At 40.4% G+C, this 20,315-nt stretch overlaps 1 protein-coding gene across 1 annotated transcript in view; it reads right to left on the reverse strand.

The window, feature by feature from the left end:
* BIN2 (bridging integrator 2) overlaps positions 1–20,315 on the reverse strand; it is a 42,773-nt gene that overhangs the window by 6,017 nt on the left and 16,441 nt on the right. The window contains exons 5-12 of the mRNA XM_060762800.2: positions 18,697–18,792; positions 15,099–15,206; positions 13,665–13,750; positions 9,683–9,758; positions 8,055–8,137; positions 5,238–6,135; positions 1,309–1,380; positions 881–976 (exon numbers count right to left, since the gene is read on the reverse strand). Coding sequence (XP_060618783.2) covers positions 881–976; positions 1,309–1,380; positions 5,238–6,135; positions 8,055–8,137; positions 9,683–9,758; positions 13,665–13,750; positions 15,099–15,206; positions 18,697–18,792 — 1,515 coding nt within the window. The remainder of the gene's footprint in view (positions 1–880; positions 977–1,308; positions 1,381–5,237; positions 6,136–8,054; positions 8,138–9,682; positions 9,759–13,664; positions 13,751–15,098; positions 15,207–18,696; positions 18,793–20,315) is intronic.

Here is a 20,315-nt window from a genome sequence, read left to right on the forward strand (position 1 = left end):
TTACACAAGGCAGTCACGTGAAGTGAGTGGGTATGATTTTATAGCACCACCACCAAGCTCTTCCTTTTTTTTCTTTTCCTCTTTACCTTTGGCAGAGTTCAGAATGAAAGACTTAGCTTCCCTGCTCCCGCCAAGAAGTAATGCAATAAAATACAACAAAACAAATTCGGCCGCTTCTGGTATTGTGGGCATGATGTAGTGGTATGAGTGTCAGACTAACAGGAAACCTGCTGGATGACACAGCCTTAGAAGAAGGTAATACCAAAGCTTTTCTGAATAGATTTGGCTAGAAACACCTATGTGAGGGTTGCCATAAGTCACAGTCAACTTAAATCAGTGGTTCCCAACCTGTGGGCCATGGACCACCAGTGGTCCACAAGAATGAAAATATGGTCCGTGGTCCCACCATTACACCATTGCCTCAAAACCAAGTGGGAAAGAGAGTGACTGGTCTTGCAAAACCCTCTTATGGTGCCAAGGCAATAGGGACTATCCACAAAAGAATACTACTAAGGCATGAGCTCTAGATTATTAGCTATAGTTTTCTGTGAGCAAGCAGATGGCAACTACTGGATGCCATATGTTTTGTATTGGAAACTAGAGCTGATGTGGTCTATCCCATGCCATTTTCTGAATCAGAACCCCAAATAACCAAAGTGAATCTAAAGTTGACCAAAACCTCATTTGTATTTGTAACCCTTTTGGTACTAATGTTGGAGAGTGATCCTTGGTCAAAGTGGTCCCTGGTCACGTGGTCCCTGGTCAAAAGAAGGTTGGGAACCACTAACACACAACAGCAAGAAATATTACAGCAGCACCATTAACACCATTTGCCACAAACATTTTGAATTACAATGGTAAACATATGGTATGATGTTACCTCGGCCTGGGCATCTGAGAGCACTAGTATGGTCTCCCCTTCTCCAAACTGAAGATGGTTATTATCATCTGAAGCATAAGCTTGAATTGCCTGAGCCTGGAATATGAAGCAAAATAGCAATAAGGCATTGCATTTCTAGAACTGAGAAAAAGCTGTTATTGTAGCATTGGGAGTCTTATCTATATAAACAGAAACTATGTCCTTACTTCTATCATACAGAGAAATCTGAACTGGTTCTTTGAAGTAAAACATGACAACCATAATTCAGCTGTTCATCCTGCATAGGCTCAAACATTAAAGATTTCTGACTTATGCTCTCCTTCCTCAGTCCAGGCCCAAGCTTTCACAAGGCTGTCAATTACCCAATAACCAAAAGCAGAAGGCCATCTCCTACCTGTCAAGACAAGACAGGGAACGTTTCTTCTTACCTTGAACAAGAATCCCAGAGGCAGTTTGTCATAATCCTCTTTTTTATCATCTGAGAAGAAGCTAGAGATAATCTGAAACAAACAAGAATCCTTTTCGTTATTAAGATAGCAATCATGTCTGACTACTCAATATTCCCAGATGAAAACTAGGATGTAGGTAGCTAAGCAATATCAAGACGGCAATGTTACTAATGGAGAAGAATGCACAAACTAGGCGAGCATGCAGCAGTTTTCTTTTTCCTAAGTCTGCTGGGAAGGACAAGACTTTTCCTTCCAATTTAATTCATTGCAAATTGCTTCTGTGCTTTCTGCTCAGTATGCAGAAATTTAAATAAGGCCCCTTCTACATAGCCATATACAATCCAGATTGTTTTCTTTGAACTGGATTATATGGCAGTTTAGACTCAAATAATCCAGTTCAAAGTAGATAATGTGGATTATCTGCTTTGATAATCTGGATAATGTGGCAATGCAGAAAGGGTTTAAGATTATTATTATTATTATTATTAATAATAATAATAATTTATTTGTATCCTGCCACCATCTTTCCGAAGGAACTCAGGGTGGCTCACAAAAGCACTCAATAGTGCGATATCACATAGAATACAGTAGGTATATGAACATATAGAAGAGAACAATACAAATTTTACACTGATCTATCTATCTATCTATCTATCTATCTATCTATCTATCTCTCAATCTATAAACCCACTACTGATTAAGAACTTCTTCATGAAGACAAAGAGAAGTAATAGAAACTGTCTATATTACTCTGGGATAGTTGGAAACTATGTGAATAGATCTTAAATTTCATAGATCTCTAGATGCTCAAAGAAAGATGAAAGATGATATGAAATGGTTATATATGTTCTGGTCTTGACTTCTTACAGAGCCAACCAAGCATCTTCATACCTTCCAACTGTTCCAATATGGTTTGGGATAGTCATGATTAATCCTCTGTTGAAAATGTGAATTAATTCACATTTTCAACTGCTTTAAAAAGGTCCCAGTATCTTTCTCCCACTTTCCTGTTTGGGTCTTAGCTTACTTCAGATGCTACAACCCGGGTGGTGGTACTAATCTCTGCCTGGGGGGCAGAGGGTGGCACTCATCTCCATTTCTAAGCTGAACAGCTGGCATTGTCCATAGACACCTCCAAGGTCATGTAGCCAGCATGACTGCATGGAATGCCGTTACCTTCCTGCCAGAATCTACTCACATTTGCATGTTTTCCAAACTGCTAGGTTGGCAGAAGCTGGGGCTGACAGCAGAAGCTCACGCTTCTCCCCGGATTCAAACCTGTGACCTTTCAGTCATCAAGTTTAGCAGCTCAGCAGTTTAACCCACTGCACCACCAGGAGCTTCTAGCGGTAATTTGAGTCATCTTTAGGCCCCACAAAATATTGTTTTGGGATACTTTTGCAAAAGTTAGTTTTCATCCCTGGCAGGTCTAGGCCACCTCCAAATGTGGTGGGTTGCTCCCCATGCCTCCAAAAGATCCCTTTGATTTCCTCACAAGTCACAAAAATAGGAAGTACAGGCATCAGTTGTCAAGTGGTGGCACCTAGATGCTGCAATGATCTTGAAAACTTTGCATTTCTCATCCTTCCACATTATCTTCCTGCTGACAAATGTTGCATTTGGATAAAGCTTGGATAATATTGTCTTGGTTGTCCTAATTTTATGGGATTTCACATTGTTTACTTTAAATATTTATTGGCTACCATGCGTATTGTGGTAGAAAGGTGAGATATAAATGTTTTAAACATGTTGTTTATTCGTTCAGTTGCTTCCAACTCTTTGTGACCTCATGGATCAGCCCACGCCAGATGTCCTTGTCAGTTGTCACCACCCCCACCTCCTTCATAGTCAAGCCAGTCACTTCAAGGATACCATCCATCTTGCCCTTGGTTGGCTCCTCTTCCTTTTTCCTACTATTTTCCCCAGCATCATTGTCTTCTCTTAGCTTTCCTATCTTCTCATTATGTGGCCAAAATACTTCATCTTTGCCTCTAATATCTTTCCCTCCAATGAACAGCCGGGCTTTATTTCCTGAAGTATGGACTGGTTAGATCTTCACGCAGTCCAAGGAACTCTCACAATTTTCCTCCAGCACCACAGTTCAAAAGCGTCTATCTTCCTTCACTCAGCCTTCCTTATGGTCCAGCTCTCACATCCATAGGTTACTACGGGGAATACCATTGCTTTAACTATATGGATCTTTGTTGCCAGTGTGATGTCTCTACTCTTCACTATTTTATCGAGATTGGTCATTGCTCTCCTCCCAAGAAGTAAACATCTTCTGATTTCCTGGCTGCAGACATACTCTTATCAATTACTGTAAGCTCTGCCATGTTCAAGAGGGAGATTCCATTAAAGCATTTGTAACTTAATTAGATACTCACTTTCAGAGTATCATTTGTTCATACAATGAATAAGGAGTGATGACCAACACATACACGTCATCTCCTCAACGGAATGCCTCTATTAAAAGGAAATCATATCTTCCCAGAGTGCAAACTGCAATATTGCCTAATTCTCCTCATCTATTTAGGCCCACTCACTTGGATGCCACAGAGAAGTCATTGTTCTCTCCGCCTCCGCCTTCTGTCTACAATACAGCGGTAAAATACTCCCTTATTGCACCTACTCTACAGAATTCTGCCTGAGGGTTGAAAGAATGATATGCTTGAAACATTTGAACATCACCAGCAACAAAAACAAAAAAAGATAGTAGAGACAAAGATGAAGTACTTTGGCCACATCAGGAGAAGAAAGGAAAGCTTAAAGAAGACAATGATGCTGGGGAAAATGGAAGGAAAAAGGAAGAGGGGCCGACCAAGGGCAAGATGGATGGATGGCATCCCTGAAGTGACTGGATTGACCTTGAAGGAGCTGGGGGGTGGTGATGGCTGACAGGGAGCTCTGGCATGGGCTGGTCCATGAAGTCACGAAGAGTTGGAAACGACTGAACAAATGAACAACAACAACAACAGCAACAAAAACAAAACACCACCAATTGTGTAAGTGCTTAAGTCTGGCATTAGTTTTTGGAGCAGCAAGATAGCAACTCTGAAAACTGCAGCATTTTAAGTTTTTCCTGCTAGACAGGATTGCTACTCCTCTTTTGTTTAAATATCTGGCATGTAGGATGCAATCAAATCTCCCAAATTGGGAGGCACTGGTGTTTTTGCCTTGGAGAAACTTGTGCTCCAAGCAGAAGGCAAATTTATGGTGGGAGGATGGTTCTGACAAAGTAGGAGACAAATGGGTTGTTGTAGATTTTTTGGGCTATATGGCCATGTTCTAGAAGCATTCTCTCCTGATGTTTGGTTGGTTTGGGATGATGGTGTGCAGTAAAAATGCTTTTATTCATTTCTAGGGAGCCCCCAATGTATCTTACTGACTAGTGTGATAATGTGTGATAATGTACTTTTAAGTATTTTTGAAGGGAATACATAAATCCCATTTTCCTAGCTTCCAACAGACCTCACAACCTCTGAGGATGCGTGCCTTAGATGCAGGCGAAACGTCAGGAGAGAATGCTTCTGGAACATGGCCATACAGTCCATGTAGTCCGAAAAACCTACAACAACCCAGTGATTCCAGCCATGAAAGCCTTCAATAATACATTAAGAGACAAATGTTTAAAAAGTGTTCAGAACGATCAGAGGACTGAGAATATCAGATCAGTCTTATGAGAGTAGTTTCCTTCACTTCTTGCTCTTGAGCTCTCATGTAAATCTGAGTGGTCAATGCTTAGACAGAGATTCCTGGAAATCTATCAGTACCCACGTATTTTGCTGACATAAACACAATACTGGTGCTGCTGTAGGCTGAGGAGGGGCTTCATCATCCCAAGACTGGAGCTGAACATAAGTAGAGAGTACAATAATAAATGGGAAAGGGGACAGAGCTCTCATCCTTACCTGAGTATTGATAGCTTTAGGGGAAACTTCTATTTCTTCCATGCTTCCATCACTGTTTTCATTGGTTTCAACATCCTTATCAGTTTTAACATCCAGATCACTTGCTGCTCCTTTTCCTGGTTGCTGGTCTTGAATGGGCCCTGTTTCTCGTTCAGCTTCAGTAATGGCGCTGTCCACCAATGCAGTAATAGTGGCGTTGAATGCTTCCCCTCCAACCTTCTCAGCTTGGGTTGGAGGTGGAGAATCTTGGAGATCGCCTTCAAGACAAACTGAGTTCTCATGGGATATCAAACTGTCCCCTTGAGGGTCTGATTCATCAACCCGGGCTTCATCCAAGACATTCTGGAGGGGCTCATCTTCCTGCTTCAATGGATGTGGAATGCCATCCTTCTGATGGGGTGGAGAACCTTCACCTTTCTCATAGATATCCCTGGCTTCAAAGGCATCAACCAAAGGAGGCTGTGCTTCTGAGTCTCTGCAAACATTCTGGCCTTTACCAGCTGCCTCAAACACTGCCGTTGATAAGATCATCCCAGCTATATTGTTTGCAACTTCTCCAACATCCTGGGGGGTGCCTTGGGAAACATGGATGGGTGTCTCCAGTGTCATCACTTGGCTGTCATCTTTGGAGCCACTGACTGTAGAAGTGCCCAATCCAGCCACTTCCGCTCCCTCATTTTGCAACTCCGAGATTGAAGATGCAGAGATGTCCTCCTCTGTTTCACTGGCACCTCTGGACATTAATGCTACTGCCTCCGTATCTTGAACAGATTCTCTCTTTTGGTTTGGAGTCTTGACAGTAGGAGATGTTAATGTCTCCCTAATGCTGTTCTCCACAGGAATGGAAACAGGGCTGGTTGGACTTACTGGAGATGAGATGACCAATGAGCCTCTGTTACTGTAGTAAGGTAAGCAAAAATAGCCTGCTTGAATGTACAGCCCCTTGTTACATTGTGTTCTATTTAGCCACTATACTGAAATGGGACCTCCATATTCAAAGGCAGTATACAACTTGAATATCAATGGAGAGAGCTCTTAATCTGATTTATCATAAAGTGCCATATACAATGGTTGGATGTTCCCCACTTCAAGGATACTTGATGCTTCCTGGTCAAAATCTCAAAGCACTTTAATGAATTTTCAAATCATGAAAGGAGATGAGAAGCATGATGGAAACACAATGTCATCCTCTTGACATCTCCCTCACAATACATACAAGTTCTATGAATAAGACAAGGTTGCACGGCAATAGGTCTCATCTAGAAGCATTCTCTTGACATCTCCCTCACAATACACACAAATTCTATGAAGAAGACAAGGTTGCATGGCAATACATCTCATCTAGAAGCATTATCTCTTATAGAAGGAGGTATTTATCTTTTACTCCATTAGCCACAGGGTCTATTCTCCCACAAAACAGGGTGAATTTCTTACTTCATGTAAGAAAAGGGGGTAACAGGGAATGGCATATGCTTCCTACTTCTGTGTGGGCAACATCCTCCCACCCGCTGAGAGCCATCTAGGTCTTTCCCAGGGGCAAGAGGGACTTTTTTGGATAACAGTTCCAGGAATTCTACAGTGGTTGGTGGATTCTGGGAATTGTAGATGAAAGAAAACTAATTTCTTGCTAATTTTTAAGGGTGGCCACTTTGGACATCAATCTACTCGGCTACTCTTCGATTGAGCCAAATGTAGGCCAATTGGCTAGTGGGACTCTTGTGACCTCTCAAATGAAAGAATCAATGGAAAAGGTAGGTGGGAAGGATCTCTGGGAAGCTCACCTGATGCCAAGGGAGAAGTGTGGGCTGAAGCTACGGCTACAGCAAAGAGAGAAGGTGGTGGCTGTAGAAGGGACAGGCCGGGTGTTTCCTCTTCTTCAGACAGTGGGACCTACTGTGCCAGCCTCATAAAGAACCCAAATAAGGGTCAAACTAGGTGAAGCGTTAATCATAATTTTTGCAGAGTTACTCACCCAAATGCTGCAAGAGGCTTGTTTGTTATATCACATAAGCTTTCTCACTGATCTATTTTGTATTTAGTGTACTTTTTATGATTGATCACTGGAAGGAATTGATTTGCAAGTCTGACTAATAAGGCATATAAATTTTTTGGGGGGGGGGAGAGTCTAACACGGTTCAGAATGCTCTTTGAGAGTAGGTGAACTATAAATCCCAGCAACTACAACTCCCAAATGTCAAGTCTATTTTTCCAAAACTCCTCCAGTGTTCCCATTTGGGCATACTGAATATTCGTCCCAAGTTTGATCCAGAGCCATCATTGTTTGAGTCCACAGTGCTCTCTGGATGTAGGTGAACTACAACTCCAAAACTCAAGATCAATTCCCACCAAACATTTCCTGTATTTTCTGTTGGTCATGGGAGTTCTGTGTGCCAAGTTTGGTTCAATTCCATTGTTGGTGGAGTTCAGAATGCTCTTTGATTGTAGGTGAACTATAATTCCCAGCAACTACAACTCCCAAATGACAAAATCAATCCCCCACCAACCCCACCAGTATTCAAATTTGGGTGTATCAGGTATTGGTCCAGTGAATGACCCCTTTGACATCCCCTCATGACATCCCCAGGGGTCCTGACCCCCAGGTTAGAAACGCTGGTCTAACTAATTGTGAGAAGGGGAAATGGGCTAAATGTAGGGAATTATGTTCTCCTCAGTGGTATATGGAACTCGAGTCTTCTGAATTAAAAGCTGTTACACCTGGGATGGGAAGGGGAGACGAATTTTAAAGCACTGGGCACCCATAGCGTCTGCTGTTGTAGAGTGCTACACCCTTAGGAGACTGAACACGAAATCACTTACCTTGGTACCCCTTTAATAATGAAGACTTTATCAGAGTGTTGCTTTTCCAGTTTACTCATCACATCGTACAGATCATGGTTCAGCTAGAAGTAGAAGCAATAGGCAAATTAACACCAAATAACCAAGAGGAACAATAACAACAACAACAACAACAAATCAATCATTTCCCTTCTCCTTCTTCAGTCTGCAATATTTCCCTTAATCCTGATACTTCATTACTTTCATGCATCTTTTGCTTCTGGCAACTATAGGAGGCAACTATAATTTCACTTTTAAAAAGATTTAAATTAAATACACAACAGTACTTTGCCATATAGTAGTATCCTAACACTTGGATAATTTAAAATTAGATTGATAGATGGATGGATAAATAAAGTCAGCCATAGCAGAGCACTTGATGAACCACCCTGAACACAGCACAGTACTGGAGAACACATAAATGCTGGACCACTCTAACAACTATCATGTCAGACAACATAGAGAAGCCACTGAAATACACAAGCATGTGGACAATTTCAACAGAAAACATTAAAATGAACAAAATCTGGCTACCAATATTTAAAAAACTCTAAAATCACGATAGTAAATAAAGAGGAACACACAAACAAAAGGGGAATTCCTAACATGAAACAATCAGGGCCAGCTAACACCTCCCAATGAAGGATTCCCCTGGCAGGAAGCAGCCAGGCTTTGAATGCAAGGCCATTCAGTGCTAATCAAGGTGGCCAATTGCAACATTCACACTTTCTTCAAGCAGACAAGAGTTCTTTATCCACCCTGGACATTATTCCACAGATATATAAACCCCACTTGCCTAGTTTCCAGCAGATCTCACAACCTCTGAGGATGTCTGCCATAGATGTGGGCAAAACATCAGGAGATAATGCTTTGGAACATTGCCATACAGTCCAGAAAACTCATAGCAACCCAAATAAATAAATAAATAAATAGACACACATAATGGCACAGTGGTCATTGCAAGAGACAGGCAGGCTCTTGTGCTCCTATTACAGAAGAAACTGGTGTTTCAATTCCAAATTTGGACTCAAACCCAAATCAGTGACAATCAGGAATACCAGGGAATAGAATGGGTAAAGAAATCAGAATTCTTCCTTTGTGTACCATTCTAACTACTTTATCATACCAGCCTGCTATCTCATTGCAATGTAAAGAATGGAAACATGCCAGTTTTAAGCCATTCATTATTGCAATTCCCTACATTAGCACAACAGCACTGCTTTGATATGATTTGTGTTCCCATGATCTGTCTTCCAGACCTTTGCCGTAACTTTGTCATCCTGTTCTATGCCCACCCAGCATGCCTTTTTCAGTATTATTATGGCAATATAATAAGTGAAAATTAAATAGGAAGAAAAACCCCAAGTCTGCTGGAAATAGTGAGGGGAGCATATCAGAACTGCAGTGGAGGGAACCCACTACACAGAATTCAGCAATGGGAAGACAGCAGTATTGAGAGGCAGTGTTGAGTTTTACCTGCAACAGGACAAGCAAGACGTTGTGCAATTAATATTGTCAAAGATGCTTTTATCCTGCTGAAATCCCTCTTTGCCAGCCTTGTGATATAAAGTCCTAAGATTCCAGTTTATCTGTCACCGAGGTTAACTTACCTTGCTCATTTCCTTGTAGAATATATCTCGCAGATTAGAAATATTCTGGAATATTGTTACATAGCATGCAATCCGGCTGGGAAAAAAGGAAAAGGCAATACAGTTAAACCACACAATTCCAAATGTTAACCAAGCTGAGGTGGGTAACAGAATAACAAAGCAATATAAGCCTTGAAATGAAATTGGTAGGACTCTCTAAACAGCCTATTACACAGAAAACAAAATTACAAAATGCAGCTTTTCCTGTAATACTGTATATATTCGAGTATAAGCCGACCCAAATATAAGCTTTTTTACCACAAAAAACCTGGGAAAACGTCTTGACTCGAGTATAAGTTGAGGGTGGGAAATGCAGCAGCTACTGGTAAATTTCAAAATGAAAATAGACACCAATAAAATTGCATTAATTGAGGCATCAGTAGGTTAAATGTTTCTGAATATTTACATAAAACTGTCATTTAAGATAAGACTGCCCAACTCTGATTAAAACATTATTCTAACCTTCTTCAATGTAAATGTGCTTACGTATCCTTCCAATAATAATAGACTAAAATAATAAATGTAATAAGAATAATAATAAAGTAAATGTAATAAAATAATCACAATAGAGTAAAATAATGTAACTGTAATAATAACAATAATAGAGTAAAATAATGTAAATGTAATAATAGTAGACTAAAATAATGAATGCAATAAAATAATAATAAGGGTGGGAGAAAGACCTCTTGTCTGTTTGAATGTTGCAATTGGCCAGAGTGGTTATCAATGAATAGGTTTGCAGCTTCAAAGCCTGACTGCTTCCTGTCTGGGGGAATCCTTTGTTGGGAAGCATTAGCTGGCCCTGATTGTTTCCTGCTTGAGTTGGTTATTATTCGAAAATGACCTGGCCCATCTTGTGGTTGGATGAAGGATTTGAGCTGGGTTTTCAAATTTCCATTTTGAATCTGACCCTGAACTAATATAGCATAATATGTTTCTCTGGCCAACACACATTTTGGTGCCTCAAATGTGAAAGCAGTTCTGGGTATATTTGAGCTGCTGATCCAAATAATAGCACCAGTTTCCCCCCATTAGCTCTAGTTTTTAGATACTGAACATATGCCATCTACCAATCTTCATATGCTTGCACATAGAAAACCATGATAAGCATACCCAAGAAACTAAGCTGATGCAGTCTATTCAATGCATTTTTTGACTCAGCAGCCCAAACAACTCCAGAGAGAGGCCGAAAAACCAAGACAGATTTTTTTTTTGTTGAGCTGTGTAATGGAAGACTTTTAACTAATTGAACCATAATATTGATTGCTGTGGCAGTGGCCAGCAAAGAGCAGAAAAAGATTGCATCATCCATTTTTAGGAACTGAGTGCTTCAGGGAAAAGAAGGGATGAATGGTTATAGTATTGCAGTTTCTGACGCAAAGCTATGTCTTATATCTAATTCCACACCAAGCCATTACCACTGGTTCCCCGAAGAAAAGAAAAGCCAAAATGCTTCCTAGATTTTGCTGCCATCCTGTGGTCACGAAACATTACTGATTCCAGCTGTGCTACTGAAAAGTGTGATGTTTGAGGTAGCAATTTCTATCACATGCTGATTTGGGGAGTTTATTGTTTTGCCTTCCTAATTGAGCTTGTGTGCTGTGTGGCAGATAGGCCGAACAGCTAAGACAGAGGCAAAGGAAATGTCTGACAATATACACTATGAAGATTGTTGCCTAAGGCTGGATCTACACTGTCCTTATATCCCAGGATCTGACTCCAGATTATCTGGCAGCGTAGACTCATATAATCCAGTTCAAAGTGTTAGGGAAAACTATCCAAAAATATAGCAGAGCATCCAAAAACATAAACAGGATACTAAAAGTTGAGCAATCAGCTCACAGCAAGCAAAATGTGAAGTGCCGTTGGTTGTGGCTATAAAAAATCTAGAGCTTAGGCAGCAAAGATGTAAAATCACAAATGGTTTATTTACACCAGGGGTCCACAAACTTTATAAACAGAGGTCCAGGTCACAGTCCCTCAAACTGTTGGAGGGCTGGATTATAATTTGAAAAAACACAAATGAATTCCTATGAACACTGCACATATATTATTTGTAGAGAAAAAAACACTTGAAAATAATACAATAATTAAAATTAAGAACAATTTTAACAAATATAAACTTATTAGTATTTGAATGGGAAGTGTGAGCCTGCTTTGGCTGATGAGATAGGATTGTTGTTGTTGTGTGCTCTCAAGTCATTTCACACTTAGGTTGACCCTGAGCGAGAGCCGGGTAAATTACCTTGGAGGGCCGTATTCGGCCCTTGGGCCTTAGTTTGCGGACCCCTGATTTACACTAATCATTAACTGCATTTCTTAATAATAAAGAACTAGGTCTGAGCTACTCTAACACCCATCTCTCCCAAGCCCTACATCCAAGCACTACATCTTTCCTGACACATAAACAGAGAGCTCAAAGCACACAGCACATTCAAAGATGTATAAAGCTAAAGTCAGAAGTAAAGGCTTCTAGTAGAAAAGTATCCGTTCTACACAACTAATTAGAATGAGAGCAGAAACAGAGAGGGCAAATAGGTACATTCCCAACTGTCATACAAACCCTCAGCCTACTCTAAGCTAACTAACTTCTTCCTCATTGAGGACTTGAGACTTGAGCAGTGTGGGGTTGAATCTCAGCACAAAGTAGATAAACTGGGATCAGATCCTGGGATAGAGGGAAGTGGAGATCAATCCTAAGAAATTGATCTTTACTCAAAGAAAGTGTGGTTGGAAGGAAGACAGGTCCCATCCCTCTCCTCCTTTCGTAAGAGCTTGAAGACCTGGTGGTTTCAACAAGCCTTTGAGAATGACCCAGGCCCGTAGCCAGGATTTCGTTTCGGGGAGGGGGGGGGAGTTTTTCAGGGGGGGTTTCAGGGGGGCTGAGTTTCGGGGGGGGGGCTGCGTCTGAGTGAAAGAGGGTCTAGCCTAGCAAACCTTTTGTATCATTACCCCAATACCCCCATGCATATGGGATATATTGAATATGGTGATCAGATCATGATATGAATAAACATAACAGTTTAAATAATGCACCAGTAAGGCCTTTTCGCGAACCACCATGAGAATTTGGGGGGGGGGGGGGGCTTGAGGGGCTTCAGTGGAGATCAATCCTAAGAAATTGATCTTTACTCAAAGAAAGTGTGGTTGGAAGGAAGACAGGTCCCATCCCCCCCCCCCCCCCCCCCCCCCGGCTACATGCCTGGAATGACCAGTTCTAGCTCAGCCCCAAACATTGTTGAATATGGCCTTATACTTCCTATCTATTACCCCGGTGATCTCTCTAATAGGCCCTGGAAATGAGCAGCCACAGACCCATACCTGCTATTGCTATTGCTGTTAGCCTGTTATAGCACTGTAATTCATTCCCGATCCACTCATATTTTGAGTTTGCACTAGCCCCGGTCCAGCCTTTTAATTGCTCTGAACAGGCAGGATTGTTTTTAATATATACTATTATTGTGATAATTTTATGCTTATGTTGTTTTGTTAATTTTATGTCATGCTGTTTACTCTGTATGTTTTGGTGATGTTACTTGGAAACCGCCCTGAATCCCCCTCAGGGAGATAGAGATGTATATAAATAAAGTTTATTATTATTATTATTATTATTATTATTATTATTATTATTATTAAGGCCCCATCTACACAGAGCATTTGAAGCATTTTAAAGCTGACTTCAAAATGTGATAACTGGACAACAAATGCTCTTGACTTTTAAATAAAATTTAACCTTCAATTTAATATATTGTTACACTTCTCCCCCCTCCCCCCCTTTCAACCTTTCTGCTTCAGCTCAGGCTTGCCTTGCCACCCACCAGGGTCCAGCCCCAAAAATCGCTACTAAAAAAGTTGACTTAACAGGAAACTCCTGGTCACAGCCTCACTTCTCAGTTTCTACAATTTCTTCTGTATTAGCAGCTTGACCTGGAGTCAGTGTTACCTGTTGTAAATGACCGGCAGCTCCTCTCGTAGCTCTTTGTTAAGTTCCTCAAACACTGCTTGAGCTTTGTAGAACTCCTCTTCAGCCTGCAGTTGGACCCAAGGAAGAGTCAGTTAGAGGCTCAAGGGAAGGAAGCATGAACAGGACAGTCAAGGCAAAAAGACTCAGAACTCAGATTGTTGACACATTTTATTGTCTTTACCAAGGTCTGAGAATCTCTAAAAGTACACCGAGGGCCCTTCCACACAGTCATATAACCCAGAACATCAAGGCAGAAAATCCCACAATATCTGGGAGTTGCAGTCGTTTTGGGGGATTCAGAACGCTCTTTCATTGTAGGTGAACTGTGAATCCCAGTGATTACAACTCCCAAATGTCAAGATCTATTTTCCCCAAACTCCATCTGTGTTCATATTTGGGCGTATTAAGTGCTTGTGCCAAGTTTGGTCCAGATCCATGATTGTTTGAGTCCACAGTGCTCTCTAGATGTAGGTGAACTACAACTCCCAAACTCAAGGTCAATGCCCACCAAACCCTTCCAATATTTTCTGTTGGTTATGGGAGTTCTGTGTGCCAAGTTTGGTTCAATTCCATCGTTGATGGAGTTCAGAATACTCTTTGATTGTAGGTGAACTATAAATCCCAGCAACTACAACTCCCAAATGACAAAATCATAATTTTTTGAGTGATGGTCACTCCTTGTTTTGTGAGACGTTTTGTTGCCAAATTTGGCATGATTTCATTCATTAGTTCTTTTGTTTTTAAGGTACTCATTATGCACAGAGCATTTTTATATAGAGAGATATAGAGTTCAATTAATTGTGGAATTGAGTTGTGTTTCCTTTGCATGCCAAATATCTACAAAGGAGAATTTTACATGCCAGGTGACCCATCCAGTCTGTTCTAGGTCCAGAGATACTCCCCCCCCCCCCCCAAGATTAGAAGTCTTAAGCCAATTGTAGTCATGTTCTCATTTAAACACAAAATACATGGAAAATTTGGAAAATACATGGAAAATTTGGCAAAAGTTTGTATCTTTTTTCAGTCATTTGATTTTAATTTGTGGGGGCCATAGGAGGTCATCCAATCTCTTCCAAACTTCTGATTTGGCACTGACAATCCCAATTAACCCTCTGTCATCCCACTTTTTCAGACGCTTTTAAAATGGACCAGTTTCGCTCTCCTTCTCCTCCCAGTTTTCCTTTTTATCCTCAGCTTTCTACTGTTCTTGCAAACTGACTCATATAATCCAGTGTGAGTCTACACTGCCATATAATCCACTCCAAAGCAGACTATCTGGATTTTATAAGGTAGGTAGGAGACTGTAGGACAAGCTGACAGTAGAAGCTGGCAGGTAAGGACAATTAGATATCTAACGGGAAGAACGTTCCTGGTTTTGAGAAACCTGATCTTTGATCCAGATAGCCTTCATACCTTTGCGGTTTTAGCTTCATCCTTCTTCTTGGCATTCTGGAGGGCTTCCAAGTGATGCCTGCTGCTATCGTAATCCACAACCTTCCGCCCCCTCTTAGCTATTCTTTCCTTATAGGAAGCACAACATACCAAAGATGAAATGAGATGCAAACATACCAAACACAACAATCTGGAAAAATGTGTCATTTTATATGAGTCTGCATGAGCCTTTAAGACTCATCACCATTTCGTGCTCTCTGCATTGAGTAAAAACAGGAGAAGAGAACCAGCCTGAGATTATTCTGATTTTATAATGCCGTTTCTGCAAATTTTACATGATTTAACAGCTTGCATACACACCTTTTAGTATTTGCAGTGCAGCCAATGGGTTGAAGATGGATTTCTATCTCTGCAACTGAAGAAGTGAATTGAAATCCATAAAAATCAAGGAAGCTGATTAAGGCCCCTTCTACACTGCTTTGAACTAGATTATATGACAACGTGGACTCAGATAATCCAGTTCAAAGCAGATAGTGTGGATTATCTGCCTTGATATTGAAGTCAGATAGGCTGATGTCATTTAGAAAAGGGGTGAAGACTTTCCTGTTTGAAATAGTCTTTATTTGAATCCTAGCACTTTATGGTTGTATGGGGGAAATTTAATTGATTTTACCTTTAGTGTTTATATGATTTATGCTGCCGAGCATGCTTGGATATTTTATTTTATTTTGTTTTTAGCCGATGGTTTTATGTTACGATGCTTTTAAGATGATGTAACCTGCCTTGGGTCTGGGTTTTGCTTTCAAATTACCAGAACAATCATTTTTGAGCAGACTTCACTATGAAATGGAGAGTACCATATATACTTGAGTATAAGCCGATCCGAAAAAAGGAAAAGGCAATACAGTTAAACCATTCCAAATGTTAACCAAGCTGAGGTGGGGTAATAAAAGAATATAAGCCATGAAATGAAATTGGTAAGACTCTCTAAACAGCTTATTACACAGAAAATAAAATTACAAGATTCAGCTTTTCCCGTAATACCGTATATACTTGAGCATAAGCCAACCCAAATATAAGACGAGGCACCTCATTTTGCTACAAAAAACTTGGAAAACATATTGACGCGAGTATAAGTCGAGGGTGGAAAATACAGGAGCTGCTGGTAAATTTCAAAATAGAAATAGATACCAATAAAATTACATTAACTGAGGCATCAGTAGGTTAAATGTTTATGGATATTTACATAAAACTGTAATTTAAGATAAGACTGCCCAACTCTGATCACATCATTATTCTAATCTTCTTCCATGTAAATGTGCTTACGTATCCTTCCAATAATAATAAAGAGAGTAAAATAATAAATGCAATAAAAACAATAAAGTAATGGAAATGTAATAACAGTAATAATAGAGTAAAGTAATACATGTAACAATAATAATAGAGTAAAATAATACATGTAACAATAATAATTGAGTAAAATAATAAATGTAATAAAAATAATAAAAATATAATAATAATAATAATAATAATAATAATAATAATAGAGTAAAATAATGGAAATGTGAGCTTGGTAGTTGATTAAATGTCCTTTGACCAGTAGCTGGCCACTTGGAGTGCCTCTGGTGTTACTATAAGAAGGTCCTCCATTGTGCATGTGGCAGGGCTCAGGTTACATTACAGCAGGTGGTCTGTAGTTTGCTCTTCTCCAGACTTGCATGTCATGGATTCCACTTTGTAGCCCCATTTCTTAAGGTTGGCTCCGCATCTCGTGGTGCCAGAGTGCAGTCTGTTCAGCACCTTCCAAGTCGCCCAGTTTTCTGTGTCTCTCATTTGGTATCAGCCATTGATTCAGGTTCTGGGTTTTAGCCTGTCACTTTTGGACTCTTGCTTGCTGAGGTGTTCCAGCGAGTGTCTTTGTAGATCTTAGAAAACTATTTCTTGATTTAAGTCATTGACGTGCTGGCTGATATCCAAATAGGAGATGAGCTGGAAATGTCACTGCCTTGGCCCTTTCACTTCTTCAGATGCATTGATGGAATACAATCTTCAACCCACTGGCTTTACTGCCAATATTATAACCCATGTATGCATGTATACTATGTCAAATCATGCAAAATGTGCAGAAACGGTATCATAAAACCAGAATCGGCTCCCCTTTTCACTCAATACAGAGAGCTTGTAATTTGGCAACCAGCCTCTCAATGTTTGTATATTAAAACAAATACACACAGGGTTCGAGTTCTATAAATAAACAGTAAGGTGTAAGAACATGGAAGACCCTGAAAGACACAAGGAAATGCTTTGGCAAAGGGATTAATTTGTGAGCATTTTTTAAAAATGAAGATCTAGGACAAAGCTTCCCAAATTGTATATCATGACACATTCGTGTGTCGCTTATCATGTGTAGGTGTATCACCTAAATGGAATGAGAAACCTCTGAGTGTGTTGTCAAAGGCATTTATGGCCGGAATCACTGGGTTTCTGTGAGTTTTCTGGGTTGCATGGCCATGTTCCAGAAGCATTCTCTCCTGACGTTTTGCCCACATCTATGGCAGGCATGCTCAGAGGTTATGAGGTTTGTTGGAAACTAGGCAAGTGGGGTTTATATATCTGTGGAAGGTCCAGGGTGGGAGAAAAATCCTTTGTCTGCTGGAGGCAAGAGTAAATGTTGCAATTGGCCACTGTGATTATCATTGAATAGCCTTGCAGCTCCAAAGCCTGGCTGCTTCCTGCCAGGGGAATCCTTTGTTGGGAGATATTATCTGGCCCTGATTATTTCCTGTCTGGATTTCCCCTGTTTTCTGAGTGTTGTTCTTTATTACTATCCTGATTTTAGAGTTTTTGATACTGATTTTACATAATGTTATGCTAGTGCTCCTCCAATGTTCTTGTATCAGGAGTGGTCCCCCCACCACCCCATACGAAGGTTGGCTTAATTTCCTATCTCTCTATGAGGTCACCCTTACATTTCGTTCTCCCCTCTTATCTCACCCGGAGTTTTAAAATCATTTTATGTACATGTGGCCCGCCCTTTGTCTTTCTGTCATTATGCTTAGTTCCTATGTTTTGTTTATATTGTTTTATATGCTTGGATGTTTTATATTTTAATGTTATGTTGTTTATTTGATTGCAATTTGTATTGTTATATTGTAATTCTTGTTCGGGCTTGGCCCCATGTAAGCCACTCTGAGTCCCCTTTGAGGAGATGGTGGCGGGGTACAAATAAAGATTATTATTATTATTATTATTATTATTATTATTATTATTTTCATTGTTTCCAACAGACCTCACAACCTCTGAGGATGCCTGCCATAGATGTGGGCAAAATGTCAGGAGAGAATGCTTCTGAAACATGGCCATACAACCTGGAAAACTCACAACATTTCTTAGAATGGGTTGGTTGAATGTCCGGTTTGCTAGTAAAACCGAATTACTGTGTTGCTAAATGATGCTTGTCTAAAAAGTGTATCACCAACATAAAGTATCTTGAAAACTTTGATCTAGGAGGGGGAAAATCTTCTTTTCATAACAGCATTTCAAATCAAAAGCTGACTTTTTCATTGCGTCACATTCCTTTGGATATTGGATATTTGCTGTCTGCTCTGAACATGCATACCTTAATTTCACTGAACTGAGTCAAGTAATTCTCCATGGTCCTGACGGCCTGGTCAGCCAATTTCTCTTCATAGTCTTCCCATAAAAGGTCATTGCTCTGAAGATTAGACACACAGAAACTTTTCAAAACAGTGCTCAAAAGCGACATACACATATATTAGTACTTGGGCAACATTGGCACACTAGTTTCCCTTGTTTCCCTAGGTTCAGCCCTTCTTTGCATGGAAGCCCAGCATTTCAGAATTACATTTTCAAGCTGTGTCATTGCTTTCTGGCTGGAGATAAGAGAGGACAGATTAACAATCGCCAGTATTGTGCTTGCATACTTTCCCCGGAAGACTTAATAGCAGGCTGGGATGTGAGGAAGGAGGGAGGAGAAAGGGGTACAAAGTAAAAGGTTGCACATCACCCTCCTCCCTGCAGCTCCATTCAAAAGCAAGGACCCCTGTGTTTTTCCAAGAGTTGGAAAATCAAAGTAATTGGTCTTCCAGCACTGTGTTTCTTTTACTTCTTATATTCGGCCAGCCAATTCTTTTTCATAAGAATTCTAACGCCTAATAAACATTTCCTTAACATTGTAGAGAATGGGACACTGAAAATCATTCCCCTCTTATATATTTGCTATGTTCACAACCCTTTGGCTAGGAGTCCCGGTGGCGCAGTGGGTTAAGCCTTTGTGCCTGCAGGACTGAAGACCGACAGGTTGGAGGTTCGAACCTGGGGAGAGTGTGGATGAGCTCCCTCTGTCAGCTCCAGTTGACATGACAGAAGCCTCCCACAAGGATGGTAAAACATCAAAACATCCATGCAGATGGCCAATTCTCTCACACCAGAAGCAACTTGCAGTTTCTCAAGTTGCTCCTGACATGAAAAAAAAGTCCTTTGGCTGCCTCCTTTCTTTTTCTTTCTTTCTTTCTTTCTTTCTTTCTTTCTTTCTTTCTTTTTTGCATGCTTCAGCCGCATTTCTAAATGCTCATTTAAAGTTTTATATTATTGTAATGCTAGAAATTTGGGAATGGAAGAACATTTTCATTGGGGATGCAAAATTTTTGTTGACAGATATTGCCTTCATTTTGCACCCTCAGTTTCACCACTAGTAAAGGTAAAGGTTTCCACTTGAAGTTAAGTCTAGTCATGTACGACTCTGACGGGTGCTGCTTATTTCCATTTCTAAGCTGAAGAGCCAGAGTTGTCTGTAGATGCCTTCAAGGTCATGTGGACAGCATGACTGCATGGGGCGTCGTTACCTTCCCACCAGAATGGTACATATTGATCTACTCACATTTGTTTGTTTTCAAACTGCTACGTTGGCAGAAGCTGTTGCTAACAGTGGGAGCTCACCCTGCTCCCCGGATTTCAACTGCTGACCTTTCGGTTAACAAGTTCAGCAGCTCAGCAGTTTAACCCACTGCACCATTAGGGCTCCACTACAGCTGGCAATTTGCAATCCTTGAATCTAATGAAGAATTAGATAAATATGCTAACAGTAATGTATGTGATGCTTCATTAGATTCAAACAATCCTTGAATCTAATGAAGCATCACATACATTGCTGTTAACATACTTACCTAATTCTAGTTTCACAGAAGTGCAATTACCGAGGAAGAGAGCAAAACTATT

This window comes from Anolis sagrei, chromosome 2 (genome assembly GCF_037176765.1).
Source record: "Anolis sagrei isolate rAnoSag1 chromosome 2, rAnoSag1.mat, whole genome shotgun sequence".
Classification (NCBI taxonomy): Eukaryota; Metazoa; Chordata; class Lepidosauria; order Squamata; family Dactyloidae; genus Anolis; species Anolis sagrei.